At 39.3% G+C, this 25,330-nt stretch overlaps 2 protein-coding genes across 2 annotated transcripts; both read left to right on the top strand.

Moving 5' to 3' along the window:
• Positions 1 to 513: 513 nt before the first annotated feature.
• On the top strand, positions 514 to 7,838 carry LOC136422805 (uncharacterized). Its single transcript, XM_066410689.1, has 11 exons — positions 514 to 722; positions 919 to 1,041; positions 1,260 to 1,466; positions 2,196 to 2,330; positions 2,687 to 2,828; positions 3,682 to 3,815; positions 4,438 to 4,593; positions 4,986 to 5,033; positions 5,461 to 5,624; positions 6,697 to 6,802; positions 7,121 to 7,838. Exons 1-11 carry the CDS (start codon positions 564 to 566, stop codon positions 7,340 to 7,342), a joined length of 1,596 nt encoding a protein of 531 aa, XP_066266786.1. The 5' UTR covers positions 514 to 563; the 3' UTR covers positions 7,343 to 7,838.
• A 1,069-nt stretch (positions 7,839 to 8,907) lies between these two features.
• Positions 8,908 to 25,023, top strand: LOC136423383 (uncharacterized). The gene is made up of 29 exons (XM_066411527.1): positions 8,908 to 8,964; positions 9,831 to 9,902; positions 10,268 to 10,340; positions 10,501 to 10,627; positions 10,918 to 11,020; positions 11,229 to 11,418; positions 11,775 to 11,925; positions 12,450 to 12,524; positions 12,891 to 13,022; positions 13,471 to 13,548; positions 14,061 to 14,198; positions 14,739 to 14,966; positions 15,382 to 15,447; positions 15,947 to 16,113; positions 16,913 to 17,040; positions 17,890 to 17,964; positions 18,929 to 19,015; positions 19,407 to 19,505; positions 19,785 to 19,951; positions 20,152 to 20,222; positions 20,421 to 20,496; positions 21,168 to 21,379; positions 21,922 to 21,998; positions 22,448 to 22,522; positions 22,867 to 22,950; positions 23,257 to 23,358; positions 23,983 to 24,113; positions 24,607 to 24,671; positions 24,842 to 25,023. The coding sequence occupies exons 1-29, from the start codon at positions 8,935 to 8,937 to the stop codon at positions 25,021 to 25,023; spliced, it is 3,261 nt and encodes a 1,086-aa protein (XP_066267624.1). The 5' UTR covers positions 8,908 to 8,934.
• The last annotated feature ends 307 nt before the right edge of the window (positions 25,024 to 25,330 follow it).

Raw genomic sequence — 25,330 nt, 5'->3', positions numbered from 1 at the left:
TGCGTATTTGCAATACAACTGCAATATGATAGATTAAACGTAATCCTAGACTGTTTAGCATTGTAGAACTCACCCAATAATTACATGATGCATGCTGTCTGTTTTGTTTTGGGAGCGTTTATGTCAGCTTGTGTAACATTTTCTTCACCTTTTACTTTGATAATGATAATAATAATGACAAGTTTATTGTAAGTTCTTGCCCGTAGGCTAATTGCAAGTACATGAAACATGGAAGGACGGACAGACAATTGGTAACAATATAGCACGTGACTATTCTAGTTCAAATACTAACACTAAATTCTATCTTATTTGGGTTCGACTTCTTTTTTCGAGACAGTGGAAGACGAATGCTCCCACTTTTCTTCACTCTGTCCATCTGCAGAGCAAATGGAACCTTCCTGATGATGGCTACCGATTTTATTCATTGTGTTTGAATGCTAGCTATCCATGTCTGTAGCCGTCAGACTCTGATGCATACTCGCGAATTATTGATTGTTTGAATGCATGCAGCTTTTCCTTAAAATTCCCCATCTACCGTGCAGACAAACCTTCTTTAAAGCAAGATGGCGCCAGTTTGGAAGTTTCTCCTCCTCCTGGCTGTGTGTGGATCACACTCTGTCACTGGTGACTCCGCCCTTCCCGTGGGGCACCTGCAACCCCTGGGGGGCCATCGACCTCCTGATGTCCCCATAGATGAGCTGCACACCATCCCACATCCACGGGTAGGTTTAAAAAAATACATATCTTAATCTATCATAGTGACACTATGCCATGTCTCTTTTATTGAAGTCCTGCCTAAAACACAATGATACACAGACTTTATAAATGAAAACATCATCAGTAGAGGTTGAATGCACTGACTGTGCTTGAAGATAACGAATGATTATTGATGGTGATATATTTTCTGTTGAATTGTAGGAGTTCTGGGACAAGTATGTGAAACATGAGAAGGCTGTGATACTGAGAGGTGCCGCCAAAAACAGCCCTGCCTTCACTTTGTGGACAGAGGAATACCTGAGGGACAACTATGGAAAACTGGAGGTAAATGAGTCAACTAAGCCTCACATGATTTTCTTCTTGCCGGCGTTTTTAAAGGTGCTTTTTTTTAAATATTTGAATGACCTTTATCTACAGGGATAAGCTGATATTTCTTACATGGTCGTCGTCATTGATGTAATCGATGTATGCATGAACGACGTGCAATTTGCATACAGATATAAACAAAATCTGTTGACGTCATATTTCGGATTTGCTCAAAGGTTCGTCTAGAAGGCAAGAGGGAAAAGAATGGACCGAGCCCCATTGGTGCTAAGGGAATAATAGGACGAGACACCATTGAACACTTCATCGAGACCTATCAGAACAAGGATGCGTACCTAGTGTCACAGTTACCCACCGACATGTACCACGAAGTCCTGGTACAACCTTGTCTCACCTGTGGCAGCTTCCGCAAGAATCTAGTAGAGGTAAGGGTTTTGTTAAAGTTAGTTAAAATCCTCCCACACCATAATTGATGTATAGGGCGGTGCCCATCCCCGTTTCATAGCCCTGGGCCACACTGTGGTGTAATCACTGCAGCAGGGGGCTAGTCCACTGACAGTGGAGTGTGTTTAACTTCCATACTGTTTCAGAAGTATGTACCATTTTTATATAGTCTTTGGTATGACTCAATGCGCCTCTTGTCCAGAAGTGTCCTAACCCAGGGCTTGAACCCGGGCCTTCTGGTCCAAGTAATTTGAACCAGATGTGGCAAGTACCAGAAGCGAAGACCACTACACCACAGGGACACTCCCTAAGGGTCTTGTAAGGACATTTCTAAGTTGTCAGAAATATTCGTTCAATGCATTTGTTTAAGATGGGCTGGCAGTGACTGGGTTACTGGTATGATATTATATGATCAACATTTGTAATGTACAGAAGATAAAGGACATAATTTAATTTCAAGTGTCTTAGACTCAGCGAAACGATCAAACTGTGTAAGCAAATAGAACGACAGTTATTGTTAGTAAAACAGAATCTTGGCACTACTTTGTGTGGACATTATGATTTAACCAAGGAGAGGCTACGCGAAGATATGCATTCTTTGTTTCTTTGAACTAGATTGAGCCTTATATAAAGTAAAAGTAAAACAAAGGAAAATCATTCGACGCCTGCTTGAAGTATTTATCTTATCTTCTAATGTGATTTTAACTCAGATTGATTTGTGGATGAGCTCTAACGGTGGCAGCAGTGTTCTACACAAGGATGCCTTCAACTCCATGAACTGTCTGTACAACGGCACCAAACACTGGAAACTGATCGAGCGCAAGTATGAACCTCTTCTGCACAAGGCAAGCAGTGTTTTCAAAATGAAAATCAAAGCGATCTCCAATAGCACAATACATTCATCGTATGTCAATGCAGAATTAGGTATGTTTCCACACACACACACACGCACACACACACACACACACACACACACACACACACACACACACACACACACACACACACACACACACACACAACACACAGCGAGAGAGCTAGAGACAGACAGACACACAGACGCACACATACATGTACTTGACACAGACAAACCCCAAACAACACTCTATCCCCAGTCTAACCTTTTTAGAATTTTGATCACATTGTACGTATACTTAACTACATTTTTTAAAAATGATTATTGTCAATGTTGATCATTTAGGCCTGGGAGCCATCACGAGAGGTTGGTGGTTACTCAGAAGTTAATGTGCACAAAGTTGATCTACTGAAACACCCCAACATTGCCAAAGTGCACTGGTCCAAATTCACCATCAACGCAGGGGACTGCCTGTATCTACCCAAGAGTAAGTGTCAACAACACTCATGAACAGTCTTTAAGGCTCGAGCTCTACCTATGTGCACCTTACCCAAAGAGTGTTAAAGCTCTACCTACCTAGTACCTATCATAACAAGTCACGTTGTAAAGCCCTACCTACCTACATAAGGCATGTTAAAATCCCTATACCTATATATTTTCATGTACCTAACGTTACCTAAAGAGTGTCGAAGCCCTACCTACCAAGTACCTTACTAGTAACGTTGTAAAGCCCTACCTACCTACCTACCTAAAGAGTTTTAAAGCCTTACCTACCTAAATAAAACAGCTACTTTACCTAAAGAGTGTTAAAACTTTACCTACCTACCTGAAGAGTATTGAAGCCCGGCCATAGTTTGACTAAACAACCCGATTAAACTATATACGAGTGCTAAAAACTGTTTTCAATTTTTGCTACGCTCTCAAAATGATATTACCCACAACAATGACTTTGCAACTGATATAGTGGATGCTGAATTACATCACAGTGACGATGACTGCAAAAGCTACATGGAGATTAATCTCCAAGCAGATCTCCACGGTGCCAAAATCGTACAAGCTAGCCAGAGAAGCTCCAGTCAGCCAGAGAAGTTGCCAGGGACCGTCGGATTGCAAAAAAAAAAAAAAAAAACTCCTTCTGCCAGTTGGATACGGTCTTTGCAACCGTTGGGTCTGCTTGGAGACTACATGAACATAGTCTCAAACAATGTCTCTGTGTGTGGTCGCAGGTTACTGGCACCAAGTGGAGTCAGTAGGAGATGTGAACCTCGCTGTGGCTATCCTGTTTGCCAGGCTAAATGTACATGAACATAGTCTCAAACAATGTCTCTGTGTGATTGCAGGTTACTGGCACCAAGTGGAGTCAGTAGGAGATGTGAACCTCGCTGTGGCTATCCTGTTTGCCAGGCTGGAGGAGTTTGATGACTCCGACTGTGACACGCAGAGGGTGGAGTACACACCCCTCAGCGAACTCGAGGTTTGTTTCTTTGTTTTGTTTTTATTTTTCCTGCGTAGAGTCTCATGAATACATACATGTTTACATTGCAGTATAATGGTAAGTACTCTGGTTACGCTGGTTAGATTTATGTGTTAGCTAAGACATGACTGTGTTGATGACGTTTACAGGATTCTGTTATACACGTGCTTTGTGCTTTAAGTGATACCGAATCTGATACAGTAAATGCAGAAATGTTCGCGGTGGTTTCATGTTCACGGTTTTTGCGGTTAACTCTTCAGCGAGGACTTTAAAATCACCACAAAAAGCCATTCCATTGTGTGACTTAAGCACTACTATTATTTCAAACACGAACTCAAAACCACCGCAAACCCTCCATTTTCCCCCCTACCTCGAAATTAAATCCTTGCGAACATTTCTGCATTTACAGTACTAGTATTCTAAGTTACAATCCTTTTCAATATTACTCATCCTATTGCACCCTTGACTTTTTTCCAGAATGTCTCCAACTTCTATTCTAACATTTCACTCACGAACAAGTGCTTTCCAATGCTTCAAGTTCATAAAAGGTATCTTCTTGCAGTCTTGATCATTGATTTAGTATAACACAACGATTTACCACAAAACTGTATCCAAACACTAGGTGATGTGGAACTGGGCAGGGTATGGGAATATGACCATGGGGCATGCTGATTTGGAGGAGTCTATCAGGAGCCATCTGCGAGAGATAACGGATCGGGAAGAGGGTAGCGGAACTGGAAAACTGACTAAAGATGACCTCTTTAACGACCTTAAGTTGGTAAGTGTATGGAAACTTACTAATTTTCTATGTATACATTTAGGTAAATGTGGAACTCGTCAGGGTTTGCGAATACACATGGGCATGGTAACGTTACATGCTAATTTCGAGGTGTCGTTCTCTCTATCATACTTAGTCTAGTTTCTTCCAGAAATATTACATCTAGGATTTTGTACCATTTACTGTACTCAGGTGTGCAGCAATTTTAGGAACTGACATTTCGAAGAGGAATTATGTCTTTCTTTTTATTTTTTACTTGTCTTTTCCAAGAGCACAACATAAGGGTAGGTCAGGTGATCTCTGACCTTTCGTTCTGGGACAAACACTAAACGTTACTCCACACGAAGGCCTGTTTTTTTTTCTTAATGTGTCATTTGTCTTCTTCTGCACAGCAAATGCCTGAATATGATGATGACGTTTTAATGATGAAGGCAGAAAGGGTGAGTAGCGGTAGTTTCTCAACATATATCTGCATTAAAAGGTACTCTGACTAATGCTAGGGTCACATTTCCTAACCGGGGCCCGACCGGGCTGTTTGCGGAAACGAAAAATCAAAGTGCATGTCAATAAATTTGCACAAGCTATGCTTTTAAATAATTTTGGGTAGGTTTTGTATTTTTGTTGTCTTTTATATCACACTTTTCGTTCCCAAAGACTGCCCGGCCGGGCCTCGGATTGGAAATGTGACACTAGCATAAGCAGTTGACATCTTCAGAAGCAAAATTACACATGGAAAAATCAATCAATCAATCAATCAACCAATCAATCAATTATCTATTTTGTAATAATAAGCTATGTAGAATAGTGCCTGTACATACCGGAAAGAATATAATATGTGATATTCAAGTCCTGAAAAAATCTTTGCAGGCGTTTGCGGCTTTGGATGTGAACTCTAAAGGCTACATTGACTCTGACGACGTTGAAGCCTTGGATTGGGATACACTTCGAGTCTTCACACTGGAATTTGAAAACCAGGAGCCTTCCAACACTGAGCTGTATGAATACTCCTACATATACGCCCACGACATCATGTAAGTTTGAACTCAGGCATAGAATTCAGTAACTTTCACTTTCTATATTCTTACTGACTTGTTGATGATAGTGACGAAATATGGATATTATTGCATAAAACCACAATAGGGAATGTAGATTAACCCCTCGTCACATACACGGTACAACACGTGTACGATAACAAATTGAGCAGGTTCATAAATGTGCAGGCCAGTGAAAAATTGGTTCGAACCAGTAGAATTTTTATGTATAGAATTTTACAATAGTTCAATCTAAGTCAATCCATTGACGTCGGTGTGGCGTGGCGTAGTGGTTAGAGCTTTGGACTCAGAACCAATAGATCCCGGGTTGAATATTCACAATGCCCCGACGTTGTGTCCTTGCACTTTACACGATCTTCCCTGACGTTGCAGTGACGCCCACCGAGCCACTGTGGCTAATATGTCAAAATGTGAGCCCAAAGCACACTACGGATTTGGTGCGTCAATGTGCCAAGATCTTCACATCTAATTACAAAAAAATCATTTATATATGGTGACTTTAAATATACCGACCCCGATCGGGATTTTCTGTAATTTTGCAACTGTGCAATACAATTCATAATTGCAATACACGTGGGACACAGGCAGCTATTGCTGGTGTTGGGACCCATAAATAATATACCCATTTTTACACTAGGGTGAAATGAGGAAAGTTGTGTAAAGTACCTTTTCCCAAGGGCACAACATCGGTGGCGCCAGGGGATTCGAACCCGGGACCGCTGGGTTCTGGACCATAAACCCTGCCATTACGCCACACGACCCTAGGGGTCAGTCTACCAGCAACTGAATCTACCTGATAACAATCTATATCCTGACATATGTTGATGAAGGTTAGACATCCAGGTAATAGGATACGCCAAAAATAGTTACTCAAGCAACTGGATAGAATTTTGAAACAGTACTAGTCAGGCGTTTCAGATAGCATCCGCTATCTTTCGTCAGTGACTGTTTCAAAATTTTATCCAGTTGCTTGAGTAACTATTTTTGGCGTATCCTGACATATGTATGATCATGTATGTATCTTGACCTTTACCATCTCGTGATCTTGTAGGAGCACAATTGTGAAACTGGCTAAGAAGGATGGAGAGTTGACCAGGTCTGACTTTATCCATGCCTACACGACCGAACTTTGGGGTAGTGAAAAGTTTGGAACAGAGGTGAGTGTGATATGATAACTGCTTTTGGGTCGTAGGATGAAAATTTTGTTATATAACAGTCATGTGATAGTTATATCAACCAATGTTATGTGGTGTAATATGCATATCAAACAAGTTTATCATTAATTTATTCACTTGCATTCCTAGCTATCCCTTGCTCACTCACTCATTAACTCACTGACTCAAGAAGTAACTCGCTCATGAACTCACTCATTTAGCCATTGATGAACGTATGATAAAGAAATCCATGATTATAAACTTTCAAAAATATCCAGTCATGACACTTGCCAGTCATTAATGTTTGCCATTTGTGCACAGATATTTGACAGGTTGGTTGAGGGTCAGGATCATGATGAAGACGTGGTCCAGGACCTGACAGTTAGGAAGATAGAGTACGCCCTGGAGAACTGGATCATCCGGATTAAACCAGAGATGACTCCTGAGATGGACGAGGAATATCAAGAGAAGACGAAGGAACGTGAAGACAATATTGGTGTCCTTAATGTAGTCGATGATACTGAAGTGCATACTGAGCTTTAGATATAATGGTCATTCGAATGATTTAAAGTTTAAGCTAATATATTTTATTTCTTTCCAACGCAAAATGGTGTGCACTCACAAAATTTTCGACTAAACCTTTTTTTTTATATTCCTGCGTGTACATTAACGCCTTATCATCACAACTAATGATATCATTACAGAAAATGAACCTTTTTCTGGGAGCTGCAACATATATAGTCTCTTTGGGTGTACATTGTGTGCTTGGTTTTATTTGGAAGATAGAGCTTATAAGAAATAAGATACTTACAGAGGTGTTTTTCCCTGAAATGTCAATTGGAAACTTGAGAAGTTGTGTACATTGTGTGTATTGTTGTTACACTGAGACTAAGTATGAATGTACAGCTCTCTATGCAAATAGTCCCTGATAAATCACGGTGCAATTGTATGAAAGCTGCTATATTGCTACAAAAATAGTATGACAGATCTCCTATCCTTTTTGTACTTTTCGGATCAATAAAAATATGTGTGAGAACCATTCCGTTTGGTTAGCGCGCTTACATTTCTTAACTTTTGACACTGACCTAATTACATCATTGTACAATGTATACAGCACAGGTATCTTAGAGATATTCTAAGTCCGAAGTTGTGCTTTATACATTAATCTCTGCAAATGACAAGGAGGACGGTCAAGCTGGCTTTTAATCGGATTAAGCACAAAGGTGTGAATATTGGTTCTTTTTCTTCTGTTGGGATTGTACTGAGCCCTAACCGCTAACTGCAGCAATTTTCTATCAAACGTCTTTTTAAAGAGATCGATGTCCATGTATTTCTGTAAATCAAACTCAGTGGTGTTTCTAGATCAGTGTCACACTGTGTGTTGGCACATAACGTCATAACGTTAACGTTGGAAGTATTTTGATAACTATTAAAAGATATGAAAAAGCGGTTATGATAGCCACTTTCATTAAGTCTTGTGACTAATCATGATAGCGTCGTATTGGATGTTAATGGTAAAGAGAATAAAGCTGTTACAACAAGAATGGCGACCTGAGTCATGTTTTCTGTTTTCCACAAGAAAATAGCATTGATGTGATCAAAGAGGTGTTAGATATAGACTTCATCAGTTCATGCGATCTTCTCTCGGACCTATTACATTACAAGGCGGGGGGATCCAAAGGCCGGTAACTGTTAAAAGTTAATGCGTATGTCTTTTGTCATCGTATATTTTACCGTAAACCCGTCAGAAGAATCACATATCAAATATCAAAACGAGCATTATCGAAAACATCGCCTTCTTGGCGAAGGTAACGAAAGAAATACGTGTCGGAATCTCTCATATCCAACCCTCAATAATAATGGAAAGGGTTCGCAGAAAATATTATGCAGACGATACCATCGAGGGTACTTCATGCAAGACGTGCTTAACATTGGTATCGTATAGAAATGCTTTGTGGAATATAAAAATTTAGAAAGAAAACAATATTAAAAAAGTCATATCACAAAACTACTACAATTCAAGCTTGATGTGAAATATAATGTTAAAAACAAAGTTCTCAAAATATGTACTCTACCTTCTTTACAATGTAATCGCCCAGTTCGCGGCAAAATCAAACCCACATTCGGCATCCAAGATGGAGGACGGAGGTGGAGTGGGGAGAGAGGTGAGTGAAATATCGGCGGGAAAACAACCAAAACTCGGCAGATAAAGGCTTTTGTAGTGTCGCCTGATAATATTTATGTTACCACGATAATATTTTGACCGGGACATTTGGAATTCAGCCCGGGGAAAGTGGAATTTCGGGGCGACAGAAAATGGCGGGGCGACCATCGACCATATGGCGAGCTGTCATCTTGCACGACTTTCACCCACTCTCGAGTTTCGGGCTTGTTCAAACGTTTTGTTTGCATATTATCACACTTATCAGTAACGAAAAGAAGCAAGCGTCGTTGCAAAACAGTTTGAGTTCCAGTTAACTTAAGAACAAAGCTAGGGCAGGTCTTGGATTTGAAATTGGCCGAAGGAAAACAAGTTTTGGACCCGCCTGTTTTTGGCGCCATGGGTCGTCCCATGGGAGGCTAGACTGTTGAGGTCAGCAGACTTTTCGCGGGAAACACAGCTTGTTTGTTTTTCATAATATCAGAAGTATTTTGCGTAACTTTATCTCTTTTACCTTAAGTATTTGTTTCCAAAAACTGTAAGGCTTGAATGAAACTTTGAAAAAAGAAAGAAGTTTCTACAAAAGCAACAACACCAATTGATATGTAAAAGTTCTGTTTTCACCAGATAATTATTCTGGAATGCTCCACCTGATATTTTGAGGGGGGTTCTATGATTGTTTTTTTCATCCTAGCACCTCCCAAGCTTACTGCACACAGTTATTATTATCAAGTTCATTCTAGACAAGCTTTGTCAATGTTATGTTGCACTAACTGTAAGTGTAAGGCACCAAAACTTTGAAAGACAGAATTTGTTGTTTCCCGCTTGTCAACTTTTTGAAACAAACTTTGCTCCTTGTGTTACATGCAGAAGTCCCACAAACGACCACATCCTTCTGAAGATGATGATGATGATGTTGAGTTCATATCCTTCAAGAAGCAGGTACAGATATTTTTATCAGTATCACAAATCCACAATGATTCGCAGTATTATAACGTTACAGTAAGTTAACAGTATTGATAGTTATAAAAAGCCTGGGTGCCATCTGCCGTAGTAACCGCTGGCTCAGTTTTTTCGCTTGCTAATCAAGTGAAATGATTGAGCCAGTGGTTGCTATGGAAGATGATACCCAGGCTACGTTTTAAAAGAGAAGGATTGACACAAGTTCTAGTTACAGTTTTCAGAAGAAAATTAAAACAAGTTCACATTTTTTTGCTTACATAGCATGTTTTGTCTCTCATAATTCTCTTCAACACCATATTCAGACTGTGAAAGCTTATGTATTTTTTTCTCCCTCCCTCAAACAGAAGAGAGATCCTGAACTATCAGGTGCGAAGGAAACCGAGGATGATGTTTTGATCGTGGAAGAAACACAAGGAGGTAAAAACAACTATTAGAAATGTAGCAGGAAAGTTAACTTATACCTCACGTATACATGCCTTCTTGTCGAGAGAGTAGTTAAAACAATTCAGTGAGAGAATTCCGTAAAAGACTTGTAAAACTGGATCCAATTACATTCAATTTAATTTCTCAATTACAGCCACAGGAACATCAGCCAATGATGCCAAGCCCTTGGGCAAGGAAGACTTTGTAGTGACGTACTTTAAGCCTTCCGACACCATCAAGTATCCACATGCTCGAGAGGACTGCAGGGCTCACAAGTTTAAGTAAGTGCTTAAAAATTGCCATGTTACAAGTTTGCAGCTTGCTTAAATGTAGTTATGCTTTGTTACAAAGTATGTCAACCAACTATGATCAGAAAATAGATAAAGTTGATATTGTTCCAAGTATCATAAGGTTGAACATGTCCATAATGCTATCCTCAAATTTTGTGTGTTAAAAAGTATGATCTTAGGCAACCCTGTCATTCTGATTAAAGCAATATTTTAGGTAGCGAGTAAAGTTACACAAGGATTGATGTAAAAGTCACGAATTACCAATGTCTTACATATTTCAGTAGCACGATCCCCAGTCAACCGTATGGCGGCAATTCCAAACAAGAGAACACTACCTTCTGTGACAGTTGCTACTGTTATGTTTGTGATATTCCTGCCAAGGAGGTAAGTGGTAGTACACTTAATTTATATTTTTTACAATCTTGGATGTAACCATTACTTGTGTCACATCTCTGAAAGAACATGTATTCCTTCGTCATTTTTAACAAGACCAGAAGGAGGTTGAGAATTTGGGATCGGTTGCCCAATCTCTCTATGTTGGCAAACTCATAATAAAAAACTTTCTGCTAATACGATTTGTTTGTTTTGCCAGTGTCAACAGTGGATACAGGGGGACCACTGCAATGCCCACAGCAAAGACACCAGTTGGAAGTTGAAAAGGAAGAAGACAGTAGCTGACAACTCCAGGAAGAAAGCAAGACAGTCTTTTGCTTCACATCCCAGTCTTAGGTCTTCCTTATCGAAGGAGGAGAGGGAGACTGAAGGCATGTCTTCTTTCCAAGGTACGTCTTCTAGTTTTTTTCTCTCTACAATACCTTAGCTTGGTCTTTACAAATTACTCAGTAAATGCTGTACAAAAATTAAAGTATTTTAAATCATTGAAGTAAATGTAAATCATTGAATGTAAAAGATTTTACATTTGCTTCAAGTTCAAGGGAGTAAAGTATTGTTTTTTTGTTTGTCTGCAGTGTGTCTTTCTGCGTTCCTGCGATGTAGTTTCTGTGCATTCTGCCAGAGGGCAGAGTGCAGTTTCTGCATGTTCTGCCAGAGGGCATAGTGCAGTTTTTTAATGTTCTGCCTGAGGGTACTTACCGTCATGAGTGCATGAAGTCTGCCATGTATTTGATTTTTCTTCCAGATTCTTCTTTAGATGAAATCCTCAATCGCATAGACTCCACATATAAGGAGTACTCTGCAGCCCCTGAAACTAACGACTGCGACATTGAGGATGACTGCTATTGTTACTGCCATGAAGATAGCTACTGGGGAAGAAGAAGAAGAAGGTGCTGGTAAGTGCCTATCAGTCTTAGTTAAAGTTAAAGTTGAAGTCCTCCCACACCAGATGGTGGCCAGGTGCATAGGGCAGCACCCATCTCCGTTTCAATAGCCCTTGGGCTACGCAACTTTGTGCAATCACTACAGCAGGGGGCTAGTCCACTGGTACTAGTGGTAGTGGTGTGTCTTTAACTACCATATTCTTTCTCAAATACTGAGTGCTCAGCAGAGAAAGCAGTACGTACCATTTTTAAAGTCTTTGGTATGACTTGGTCAGGGATTGAACTCACGACCCACCATATGCAAGGCGAACACTCTACCCATTAGGCCATTGCATTGCCCTATCAGTCTTAGAGTTACATTTTTGTAGACCATACCAATTTATTTCCTTGGTGTTTAGATGTGAGTAAAGTAAAGTACGAATTCAGCATTACAATGAAATTGAAAACAATGTTGACATGTTTTGTTTTCAAAGATTTTTCAGACGGAATCAAATGTGAGAATTTTGCCTCTCTGATTTTTAAAACCTCTTTGTTAGGTATGATTATGAAGAGGAGTCGTGCTATGAATGTGAGCACAATCACTATGATGGAACTTCCGCCTCCTATCATGAGTAAGTGCTATGTGCTGTTACGATACTGGTAAGGGTAAACTAATCATTCACTCATTCATTTCTTTTGCTGGTCAACAAGAATGAAATTCTGATAATGTAAGTTTCTCAGGTAATATTGTGTTAAAACATCAAGTACAATATACATGTCATACACACATGTCATCTTTTCACATGATATTTGTTAAGGTGTCATTTTAGAGATGTCTTGGAGCAAATATTCATAGTGTTAAATCACAATTGATATATGTACTAGGGAATTTTTTTATTGCTACATGTACATGTTCTTTCATTCTTACATGCTTTATCCAAGTTCTTTTGATGTTTTAGTTTTGTGGCCAGTTTTTAAAGGTTTGTGTTTCCCCTCAGCTATGAACCTGTAAGGAGAGCCTTGAACAGCGCAGTGACCTCAGCTCGTACACACTGGCAAAACAAGAAACCGCTTGAAGCCCTGGTCATTCTGGAGGAAACCATGCGCTCCCTTTGTCTGCATCAGCCATGGTATGTCATCTTGTTTCAAGACTTGTTCAAATGATTCAATGTCTTACAGAGTGTTGCTGTGAAACCTTGTAGTGCCTAGTGGCACATAGGTCAGCAAGTTTCCTTACTGTTTCTGTAGCATGGTATGCTACATTTTTACAGGGTCCGGTTGCTAGCCCTTCCCTTTTAACATACTTGACGCACCCCTTCGATCACGGGACCCCATTTTATGTCCCTTCTAAAAGACGAGTACAGCCCCAACCGAGACGTCTTGGCCCTGAGTCTCCCAGTTATTGGAACCAGGAGCTAAACTGTGAGGCTCCTACTAGTTAAGCCACTGGGACATTCCTCTTACAGAGTGTATCAGTTGTCAAATTATGTAACTAAGAATGTCTTAACAAAACTCAACCTCATATTTTGCACCTGTCCTTAGTACTGTCGATGTTGTGGCTGCTTTCTTGTATTTCAGTGAGGTGACACTAAACAGCTATTCTGGAGAAACCAGTGACGGTGGCCTGGTAAGCAGCAAACGTGCGATCATGCAGTCGTAAGTTGGTCTTCTTGCTTGAACTTCCTATTTTCCAGTGATTGAAGATTCAGGGCTCGAAATACTGGATGCATGTGCACCTTTGTGCACCCAAAATTGGAGCTGTACACCTCATTTTTGACTATGGGCTCTCTGGTGCACCTAGATATTTTTGTACACTATTCAAGGTACTGTACAGTCTAGCACACAGAATATTCTTAAAGTGTAAGTATCAGAAAAGCAATGTAACCTTTTGTTGTACTTTATCGGATGTATTACTTACAATATTTGAAATTTTGTAGAAATTGTAGGTTGAAGTTTTGCTGCCATTCAACTTTAGCTGGAGTCGACCCTAGGATCGAACCCGGGCCCTAGGATCCACGGAATTTGATCCAGATGGTGAAGCAGCGGGGTTGCGTTACCGCTTACGCCACGGGGACTTACATGATTTATTTCATATAGTCTCAAGGAGGATATCTTAAAATCCTTATACTTTCCAGTCAACATTCTTTGTTCATTAATTTTTTTTCCAGGATAGAAGAGCTCCTTGTGGATATGTTTCTAGACAAGAGCGGCATTTTGCTGTCTTCACTGAAGGAGAAAGCTTTGAGTGCCATAAAAAGGACCTTTGACCTGGCCCCTCAAAACAGTGGTAACATCGGGCCAAACATGTAAGTATCAAAGTTTGTACTACTGTTTGAGGTAGAAAGCTGCAAATTTGTCATATAATTATGTGTTTGATACTGTAAATGTATTTAATTTTGTGTGGTTTTTATTTTGCACTAAGGCAAAAATGGAGTGTTCGCGGTGGTTTTAAGTTCGCTGCAGTGCTATAGTCACATACTGCTGCAGTATTGGATAGAAATGTGATACGGCCGCGAAAACCACGGACATAAAACCACCGCAAACATTTCCGCATTTACAGTATATGGGGTGAAACTTGTGCCGATCCACATTAGGCTTTGGCAATGATTGCCATTGCTCCCACTGTAACCAATAGGAAATTGGGTGTGAAACGGCTACTTCAGTGTGCGTGCTAAAGGTTAATAAATAACTGTCAACCTTGATCCATCCATCCATTCAAATGCCTATATGAGGCTTGGGATTATGCATAATGTAATACCTGTTGCAGTCTTACAGTCTCTATTGTGCTCTCTTGTTTAGTTTTATCTGTTGGCTTCACCCCCCCCCCCCCCCCCCTCCCCTCCCAGAGCCCTTGGTTTGAAAAGCTGGGATGATCAGGAGCTTTTGGCAGTGCTGAACGGCTCCTACAACTCTGGACAAGACAAGGCAGCTAGCAGCTCGAGAGGGAACTGTACAGCTGAGGTCATTGTAGTGGAGGACACCACATCACAGAGTAACACAACAGTGAACAGCAACTTTACTGAGGACTACTTAGTGGTGAAGAAGAGACTCCAAATTCTGGAGAATGAAAAGAGGTATTGCATGATTATGAAGAAATGAACTGATGAAAGTTGTCCAGATTTTATATGATGGTTTAAGTGATATGTCACTGGTGTGTAATTATAGCTGTAATAATGTCTTTGGCCTCGAATGTCCTAGTAACTAGGCTAGTGGGCACAAAATTCAGAGGTCACCAGTTTGATTCCTGATGTTTCTGGCAAGACATTGTGTCCTTTCCTTCCATTCCTTTGATTGGGGGGGTAAAAGGCGGTGGAAGGAAAGGGATGGGCTCTGCCTTACAATACTGTGCCCTAGACACGGTGAATAACAACCCACTGCCCCTACAGCCTCAAAAAGGCTACGAGACTACCCTTACCATTCTGTGCATCACACAATATGCATTTATTTTATTGATCCAAGTACAATGTCACCATTTGTCTTTTACTATAGGTGGCAGGAGGCAGCCAACTACATCCAGAAAGTAAACATCAGAGGCAACCAATATGGAATTGAAAGGTGACGTTGCCGTTATACACTGTTGTACATTGTGGTTTTTTTTTGTATAACCAGTAAACCAGCTTAAGGTGAAACACACCAGATTTGTGCAGTCAATACAACTTACAAGCTGTGTGAGACCCCCTCACACTGGGAAGGACCCCTACTCTTTTTGTATGATGGAATCTTTAACGTGCTTGAGGTATGGGTCTCCTCAAACACAAGACCTCAAGCTTTACATACCTTCCCAGAGAAAGTCCCTTACGAAACTGGGGTACACATTTCCACTGATTCAAGTGAGGAAACAGGTCTAAATTACCTTTTCCAATGGCACAACCTTGGGGCTGCTAGGGATTGAAACCCACGGTCCAGAACCATTACAGTAAGTCTACAATCCTTACCACAAGACGACTTGGGCACTGTCATTTCCTTCAAGACACAATCTTCTTCCAGTTTTTGATAATTTGACTACTAGTACTTGTATGTATACTTATACAAGGGTTTTTGTTTGAAATTTCAGTCACCTGAAGGACAAGTTGCTGACCTACCAGGCACACTTGGGGAAGTGGAATGAGGTCCGCTTAGAGCTGATAAAGATAATGCCTAACCAAGCAGGCAGAATTAGACTGGTCAGGATGGAGCCTACAGACTTCCTAAATATCATGAAGTGTTTCACAACTGGTCAAGGTTTGTCTGAGACCTTTGGGACAGCTCTGAAGTGTCTAAAATGATTTCTTAGTGTCTTTTTTAAAATACTGTAAATGCTTTTAAGTTTGCGTGGTTTTAATTTCGCAGTAGGGAGAAAATGGAGTTTTCGCATTTGAAACAATAGTAGTGCTACAGTCATGGGTGGGCAAAAAATTAAGCTGTGGTTTTAGGTTCATGCTGAAAGTTCACTGCGAAAACCGCAAACATAAAACCCCATCGCAAACCCCCTTGATTTTTGTGAGTGTTTTTTTGGGGGGGGGTCACTTTTGCCCCAGCTTTATAGACTATTACAGATTACTGTAAATTCTTTTTGACTTAATTTTGTTTATAATGGGAAAGAAGGAGGTTATCACTGAGTTTTAAGTTTGCCATTAAATCAATTTTGTTGTGTAGTAATGATACAGATATTCATGATGTCACATGCTTTTAGCTAGGATTTATAGACAGAGTGTCACAAAAATTTGGAGACAAAATTTGGAGACCATATTTTTACAATGGGCTATATGGATTAACAGTTTTCTGGTAGCTTGCATGTCCATCAGTGTTTATGCTGTTGTAGTGTCAGGCATTCTGTTGCAGTGTGTGTGTAGGGATATATATACATGTGTATGTAATTACTTACCTGGGATACAGGGCTGCCCTGGTTTCCCTTACAAAAGGATGGCATCTGATTTCTTTGTTTTCTTAGTTTAGGACATCTAAAAGACACCCTGACGCCCTGCTAGCTAATAGGCTGCAGTAGTAAATGTAATAGATTGTGTTTATTGTTTACCCACAGACATAGAGATGATGCCAGCTTCTTCACCGTCTACCGCTACACCCAGTCCTGGTGTTAACATGGATGAAGTGTTCAGGATTTATCTGTATGCCATGGCCACAGGACAGAACTACAGTCTCAAGCATAACGTATGTCTTCAAACTTCCTTCAAAATAATTATGTATTATACGTGAATCTCTTTAACGCAATAATGCAATGTTTTTTCCCCACTGAAATGCTTTACATATGTCAGAGTAGAGACTTTCTTTCTGGTAGAATTGTTGATTCTGCCAGTAGAGATCTGGAATGGAGTTTCTATTGACAGAGACTCCAATTGTTGATTCTGCTGGAAGAGATCTAGCTAGATCCTGATCGTAGTCTTGATCTGTCGACAGAAACTTTGCTCGGGATCTCTACCGTTGATTCTATACCCTGACACGTACCAGGGCTCGAATTTTATTTTTGGAAATAGATGCACTGGTTCACCCAACCCAAAGAATTAGGCGCACGGAAAGAACTTTGGGTGCACCACATGGAATAAGTTGAAAGTCAGCAAAACATGCTTTAAGTTAAATGCTACTGCCTCTCTTAATCACTTCAATTCGTAATTCTATACCTAACTTGGAAATTTGAAACAAGTACTAAAAAGTGTACAAATTAAGTACAATAAAAGGTTATATTGCTTTTTCTGGTATTTCCAAAATATTCTGTATACTAGTGTACAATAGTACCTTTACCCTATACCAATAAGAAATGTCTAAACGTGCTCCCACAGTCAAAAATTAGGTGTGCAGTTCCAATTCTGGGTGAACAAAGGTGCTTATGCACCCTCTATTTTGAGCCCTGCATACACATATTTTTTCCCTCTAGTTGTCCTCCTTATAATAAGTTATATCTACAGTTTGTATCTCTCTTTATGAACATGATACTGTCAAAATTTTGTTGTTGAGGGTATTTAGGGGTAATATTGAAGGATGTCGTGTCTATGTTGTGCTTAGGAGAAGTGTGTAAGCTGGTTCATAGCATGGACGTGTCAGGAGACATTGCAGGAGATTCCTTTGGGAGAATTCCAGGTGTGTAAACCACTTATATATCATTTTGTGCACCCTGAATTTGCAATATGTTTTACTGAACTTTCCTTATTATCATTAGCGTACTCCAGCATTAACTTTTTTTGCAAATGACATTTAACATTATTGTATCATAATGTACATGCTTTAAAGGCACCCAGAGCATTTTATGAGGCTTGAAAACTGGAAATATTCTATTTGCTGTAATCTTTATGAAATTGACATTTAACGCCACTGTTTTCCACATTTGCGTGCAAATTTCTTATCAAAAGTGCTCAAAAGCGGCACAAAAAAATGCGCCCAGTGTAAATAGATAGATATCATAGCCCTGCCCACCTCGTCTAAACGTAGAAATGCAAAATTAAAGCATAAAAATGCAAATATTAGACGCACATGCAGTCGCTCTCTCATTGGTCGAACCGCTAATTGTGATGGACAGTCAGTATCAGTCTTTTAGGGCTTGGATTTTCTATCAATTCGCACCACACAACGACATCGTATCTTTACTCCTTTAATGTCGATATGAAATGGTATAGTGTTACTGAAACTTACTATGTGTAGGAATGACTAGAAATTGGAGTTTTTTAATTCACGTTTCAAGCCTCATAAAATGCTCTGGATGCCTTTAAAGTTTGTGGGGATTTGATTTCGGGGTAGAGTGAAAATTGTTAGTTCTCAGTGGCTTTTAGTTGGCAGCTATCTGTTAAGACAAGGGAAGGCAGAAGACAAAACAAGCATTTTTGCAGTGGCTTTAAAGTGGCGGTAAAGAGGTTACTGCAAAAAATGCAAACATTTAGGCACAGTGAAAATTTTAACATTTAACAGTATTGTTGAAGCTTTGATTGAATCAAATAAACAATATATCAACTGTAATTTGTAGGGTAGGAAACAGAAAATGTTTCGAAACACAGGAATATGACAAGGACCTCGCAAGTTCTTCTTCGACTAAGACTTTTCTTATTTACAGAGGTTAGAAAAGCAAGCCAAAAGCGTGATAGCAACATCTCAGACCAGAGTGACAAATTTGGAGCATATGAGCAACCTGAACAGTAAGGTAAGTCTTAATACTGAAAATGTACTATTGATTTTCCAAGAATATTCTAGATACCTCAAATGTTTGGATAAGTTGAAATAAATGTAGAATATTTCTGGATAAAGTTGACTAATATATGTGAAAACTGAAATCGAAGCATTCATTCAAAGAGTTTATTAGAAAGTTGGTTATGTCTCTGGCCATAAGAGTTGGACTATAATTATGATATGATATGATATGAAGATGGTTTTGGCTTACAAGTGCATTTTTTGTAGTACATGTACATGACAAAATATGTACTTTTTTCATTGATTTGTATGCCACCAGAGCCTACGCATCTATAGAACTACCTGTAGCATGGTTAGAACAATGGTTACAAAACTGAAGATTAATTGATGATTATTGTCTGCAGGTTGGGCGAGCTGTGACAGCAACATGCTGGCTCTCATCAAACTTGTCCTCCCGTTCATCGTCTTATCTTAACGTGTCTACGATCATGGATGGGTACAAGGTACATGTATTTGTTTTCACCCTAATTGTGCTAATATTGTTTAAGAATCCTTCGAATTTAGCTAATAGCTGAACCTTGTTCCAATGCATAAACGAAACATACCAAATTTTTAATCTGGACAAATGACTAACAACATTTGACCTAATGACAGCATAACATCAGCACTTGGTTAAAAGTGTCAGGAAAATCAGGCATCTGCTATCTTAACTACCAATACATGTACAGATATTTTTCTTAATAAACAAATACTGTTTGTTGACTGTTTTTTTATCCTTTAAGAATAACGTCTGGTTGGCTGTCTTTCTGCTGATGAAACTGTGTGATGATCTGAAAGCTTACTTCAGCTACGGGCTGTCAGAAGCGTGCCACAAAGTGGCAAACTGGATCACAACCCATGGAGGCTTTGTCCTACAGCATGGACATCCTGGCAGCATTACCTTGGAGAAGTAGGTTTAACTTTGGAAACAGATATTATGTTTTTCAGTTACTATATTGTTCAAGCTCTAAATGTTTCTCTATCATCTAGTGTTGAACTTGTCTGACAGCCAGAATGAAGGTCTATGTCAAGTGCTGAAAATCTGAAAAATCCAAACCCTATTCTTATCCTTTGTATTGACTGCATATTTATCTTTTGACTTGAATCTAGAGTGCTTTCTCTGCTCCCTTTGGTAAAGGCCAAAGAGCTCTTGGAAAACATTCTGGCTGCTGTGCTCACTGGTAAGCCATGTTTTTCTCCTCATTCTTTTTTCTTAAGCTAATGATCAAACATTTTGCTGTTCTTTACTTCACCTACAATATAGACATCAGTCTGTTTTTTTGCCTTGTGCACCTTGTCATATCTAAGAATTCATTTGAAAATCTAGAATATGATTTGAATTCAAGATAAGAATTCTTACACTTACACTTGCAACTCAGGTGACAGGACACCTGAAGAAAGGGTAAAGATCATCCAGCAAGCAAAGAGAGTTGTAAGCAAACTAACAAACAACAGGTCAGTAATCCAGTGGTGTTCGAATTCATCCATTTTATTTGATCGGTTTGGCTGACATACATGTCCAACTGTAGTTGTGGCTGTCATTGGGCTGTTCCAAAAATAAAAAATAAAGGGGTGGTTGACGACACCCCAATCTGCATATTCTTCAATCCCCTAAATCCCGGAATCCTGTCTACTTCAAGCCCCCTAAATCCTAGAATTCTGTCCTATGTCGTCAACTGGGATCTGGGGGGGTACATTTTTTTTTTGAATGGCCCATTGGGAGGAATACAAAATGAGTACGCGATCAGAATTACTAAGTTAGAAATACATTCAAATTTATATTGTTTCACGTATACTGTACACTCGTCAATTACAGTAACTGTGCATTTGATATTGTGGATGGTGATTTTAGCATTTTGGGGGAAAGGGAGTAGCTCACTGAATTTAATTTTAGCGATGGGAAAAAATTTCACTGTCTCAGATGTTAGTAATGAAATATATGCGATGAGAAAAGAGGTTGACTAATGACCGTTTAAGTAGATAGAATTAGGTTACTGTTGATCAATCAAGAATTACAGTATTTTAAGTTCAGCATTTGACAATTTGATAGGCTTTGTACTAAAAACTACTGGTGCAATATTTGTGTCACATATGAAAATCATGTCTTCAATCCTCTACTTTCTCAGGCAGCTGATGATGGGTAGGATCTTACTGTACATGGCAAAAGACGGGCAATGCAAGGAAGTGCAGGAGGAGTTGATGAAAGAGAAACAGGACGCTAAGTTTCGCCCAGTGAAAGCATTAGCCCAGATCGGTGACGAAGACTTTTTGGACATCATGAAAGCTCTGGTGGAAAGTGTGACGAAACTCAGACACTGGGGAGCTGATCAGTCCCAAGGTGTAGTATTGCGTGTGGCATCTACTGTTGTGCAAGAAAGTTGCATGGAAAGCTTTGCTCACATTCTCCTTAGTTTTTGTAACACAATAATGACAGTGGCTTTTAGGCTTTTAGCTAGGATTTACATGTAACGGCATAGGACGTCCAAAAGATGAGGGTGGGGGTGCAAACTTTCCCAATGGGCTCTGTGAAATTAACAATTACATGTACCTGGTACATGTAGCTTTGAATGTCAATCAATTTTCATGCTGTCCCATTGTTTGTTATGAGGAGAAAACAGCAGTTGCAGTTTGTGTGTTGTGGTGGGGGGGGGGGCACATGTACATGTGTAATATGTAATTCCCAGGGAAACAGGTTGTCCTTTAAGTGTCTGTTCCCAGCAAAAAAAAGACATGTAATTTCTGTTTTCTTAGTGTAGGGCATCAAGAAGACGCCTTGGTGTCCTACTAGCTAATAGCCTGGTGCCTATCAAGTTACATGTACAATCACGTCTGGTAAAATTGGCAACTTACATTTTGTGTAATATATATATATATTTTCAGCTACACGGTACATTGAGAATGAGATCTTCTTGCTCTGCATTTATGGATTGCTTTGGAATGACAAGGTCCAACAGAGTGTGAGTTTGTTGTTTTTAATGCGATTTCTTACCATTCAATAATTACATGGCACTCAAATGTACATTGTAGTGCAATTATTCTGTTAAGATTTCTGTAATATTTCAGACAGGTGTCATTTGTTACTATGAGTCAGAGTACTAGTATGAGTTTGCATTTGTTTATGTTGAAATAAAAGGGAAATACATGTACTTTTATGTAGATTATAGAGCATTTAGCTTTTTTTCTCTTTCGTACTGTACTATTTGGATGTTCTTAGCATGTGATCTTGTTACTTGTAATGTAAGTATCTATAACTTCACTCTTAGCAAAAAGAATTTTGGAAAAATAAAGCTTTTCAAGTTGAGAGTTAGAAAAATCATTACACACAATTGAATTCTGCTTAAAGTGACAGGTTGAATGTTGGTAGGCCAAAAAGAGAAACTGTATTTTCCAATGCTTTATTTCACAGATGAGTTTCATTTCCTGGTTCCTGGGTTTGCTGTGTGCAACGACGATGGAAGAGCCAAGCGACGCAATGATGAAGGTACAAAATGTTGCATTGTCAATTAGTTTGTTAACTCTGTTTATTTATTTATTTCTGTATTCTTTTACTAGGGTATCTCCCTTAGTGGCTTGGCATTGATTTTCAGGGAGGCCCTAGGTACACATATGCAAAAAATACACTGATATTTACATAACAGAACATATTTGTGCGGCAAATTGCAAAATCGTATCTATACTCCCCGTTGGGTCCATAGAGAATGCTTGATACTAAAAAAAGAAATGTACAATAAGCTATATGATTCAAAATTAGTTAAAAAATATCTGAAATATATTATATCATCTAATAGTAAGGGCATTTTTGTGATATCTAATGTGTATTTTCAGATTCTTGAAGATATAGCCAAAAGCATAAGGGAGGCTGTGGACAAGCGTGCTGCAGAAAGGAAAGCAGCTAGTATAGTGGGCAAGGTTAGATACATTTCTGCCTCCTTTTTACGTGTTTCTTACTGCTTACTGTATCATGTTTTTTCAGGAAAAAGTTTACTATAATGATATGTGAGAAGTTAACATTGAAATGTTATTATTATAACAAATAAATTTCATAAGTCCTTTAAATAAGAACCAAGACCAAGAACAAGTTTTCTCATACAAGGATGAGGGACTAGCTTTATATGTCATGTAGAGCCAGGATTAGAACTCTGAACCATTCAGGGTCTATTACTTTGGGACCGCTCACACTACAATGTGCATACTCTTGCTATGCTTACTCTGCAGGAATGCAAAGCTGTGGTGGCCTGTATCCTTGCGCTGCCTGGTTTGAAGTGCAGGGAGTATTCTGATCAGCTTAAGATGAAGATCATTCTTGATGCACTTAAGGTTGGTATCATTGAAGTGGATCAGTTCATGCAGCATTTAATCTCAACATTTATTGTGATAATTAGATATTTGTTTGGTATATTATTGGTTCTATTTAGTAATTCACAATCAATTACTTTTCTTCCTTGAGTCGTCCTTGACTACATATGAATAGCAGAATGTATAAGAATGATGATAAGTATTCATTAAGATGCATGGTTTTGGTACAGTTACCCTTAAGTAAAATTGATGAATACACAGGTGTTATGGCATTGATTGAGTGCTTTATAGAATGCTGGCAAGTCACTGTATTTGATCTGAATACTTCCAAGAAAACAAGTCTGATTAAATTATACATTGTTAATCCAATTGTAAGTGGTGCTGTGTTGGCATAATGGTTAGGTTGTTTTGGCCCAGAACCCAAAGGTCCTGGGTTTGAATCCAATGGCATGAATCTGATGTTGTGCCCTTTGGAAAGGCACTTTACATGACTTTCCTCACTAGCACTCAGCCCAGATGTAAAAATGTTGACAATGACTTCGGTTTGGGAGGTACATATACATATAAAAGGCGGTGGAAGGTGAGGGTTGGGCTCTGGTTGGACTACCCATACTTTTTTTTTAAATCCAATTGTCAACTTCACAGGAAAACAAGTGGCTGCTAATGTTCGTGTTGAACCGGCCAGACGGCCCCAGTGGTACAGTCGTGACTGAATGGATCTGTGAGGAGAACGGACCTAAGATACTGAACGACCTGACTGAAGAGGCAACAACAAGGTGAGCTTTAAGTAGATAGTTGGAAAGAAAAGTGATCTCGATCCAGTTTAGCTCTCTGAAGAGCTATTCTTCCACTGGTAGTGACAGCGAAGACAGACTCTATGTACAGTATTTACAGGTTCGTTATACAGAGGCTACAGTGTAGCTCTTTGTAGACAAGCACAATGAACAGTGGACACTTTCCTAAGCTTAAAATGATTTTGACAGATTTAACAATGCATTTAGTAACCAAAGCTCCCAAACAATGAATGGGACGGAAAAATATTTAAAGCTGGAGTCAATCCTGCTCTTACTACTGAAAATCGTGGAGCGAAGGGATATTCCTTCCACGTTGTTTATCTTTGCAACTAAGAAAGTTAGAAACCAATGTAGCATGAACGTCCATTAACGACCAGACAGTCGAAGTTCTGATCTTTTAAAGGTACGCCATATAATTAATGATGTCTGTTTGAAAAAAAGATGACTGGTCAGATCTGCTATGATTGTCTTTCAGGCTGGTGTCATTCATGGACAAAGGAACTGGGTACGACATCTTAAAACGGTTGGTGACAATGTCAGGTAAAACAATCTACCATTTATTACACAAAATATTTTTTTCTGGATATGTAATTTACCTCCATCATCTTTGATGTTATGAAATAATTTCAAATATCTGTTAGAAGACAACCACACGAAATATTATTTTTTTCTTATTCCATAACAGAAAATTAGCACATATTTGTCCACAGATAAGAAAGGACTTGGTAAGAAAAGGAGGGCCGTACAGTTTGCCATGTGTCTGCTCAACCAACTCCAAAAGTATGACAGAAAGTCCAATGATATCCTAGCATTCATCATAAGTAAGGTAGGTCCTAACAAAATGATGAAACATACAATTGCTATATGTACACTATTGATAAGATTCCCCTAATGTGTCAATAACACTGTCTTCTTGTACTTTAGCACCTATTTTGGTGTAGGGGTGCTGTGTATAAGACCAAATTACAGAAAAAAGCTGCTAAGGGGCCAAAATGACACCACATATTTCTTACGTCAAAAGCTATCTGCCACCAAAAAGCAGGACAAAAGGTACAAAAACCGGAAGTTCTGCTGCAGTACCAAGGTCACACACCAGGGGGCCCAAAATCAACCTTGACCTTTCGTCTTCCAAATACCTACCCACATACCAAATATCATCATACTCCATCCATGGGTTCTTAAGTTATGCTGACCACAAA

Source organism: Branchiostoma lanceolatum, chromosome 17 (assembly GCF_035083965.1).
Source record: "Branchiostoma lanceolatum isolate klBraLanc5 chromosome 17, klBraLanc5.hap2, whole genome shotgun sequence".
Taxonomy (NCBI): Eukaryota; Metazoa; Chordata; class Leptocardii; order Amphioxiformes; family Branchiostomatidae; genus Branchiostoma; species Branchiostoma lanceolatum.
This window is presented reverse-complemented; position numbering and strand designations above follow the sequence as displayed.

What these genes read in the sequence shown, in the direction of transcription:
- LOC136422805 (XM_066410689.1), top strand. Translation starts at nt 564, where the DNA reads ATGGCGCCAGTTTGGAAGTTTCTCCTCCTCCTGGCTGTGTGTGGATCA. An exon ending in ACAACTATGGAAAACTGGAG is followed by an intron (nt 1,042 to 1,259) that starts GTAAATGAGTCA and finishes ATTTGCTCAAAG; the next exon opens with GTTCGTCTAGAAGGCAAGAG. An exon ending in TCCGCAAGAATCTAGTAGAG is followed by an intron (nt 1,467 to 2,195) that starts GTAAGGGTTTTG and finishes ATTTTAACTCAG; the next exon opens with ATTGATTTGTGGATGAGCTC.
- LOC136423383 (XM_066411527.1), top strand. Translation starts at nt 8,935, where the DNA reads ATGGAGGACGGAGGTGGAGTGGGGAGAGAG. An exon ending in TCATATCCTTCAAGAAGCAG is followed by an intron (nt 9,903 to 10,267) that starts GTACAGATATTT and finishes TCCCTCAAACAG; the next exon opens with AAGAGAGATCCTGAACTATC. An exon ending in CGTGGAAGAAACACAAGGAG is followed by an intron (nt 10,341 to 10,500) that starts GTAAAAACAACT and finishes TCTCAATTACAG; the next exon opens with CCACAGGAACATCAGCCAAT.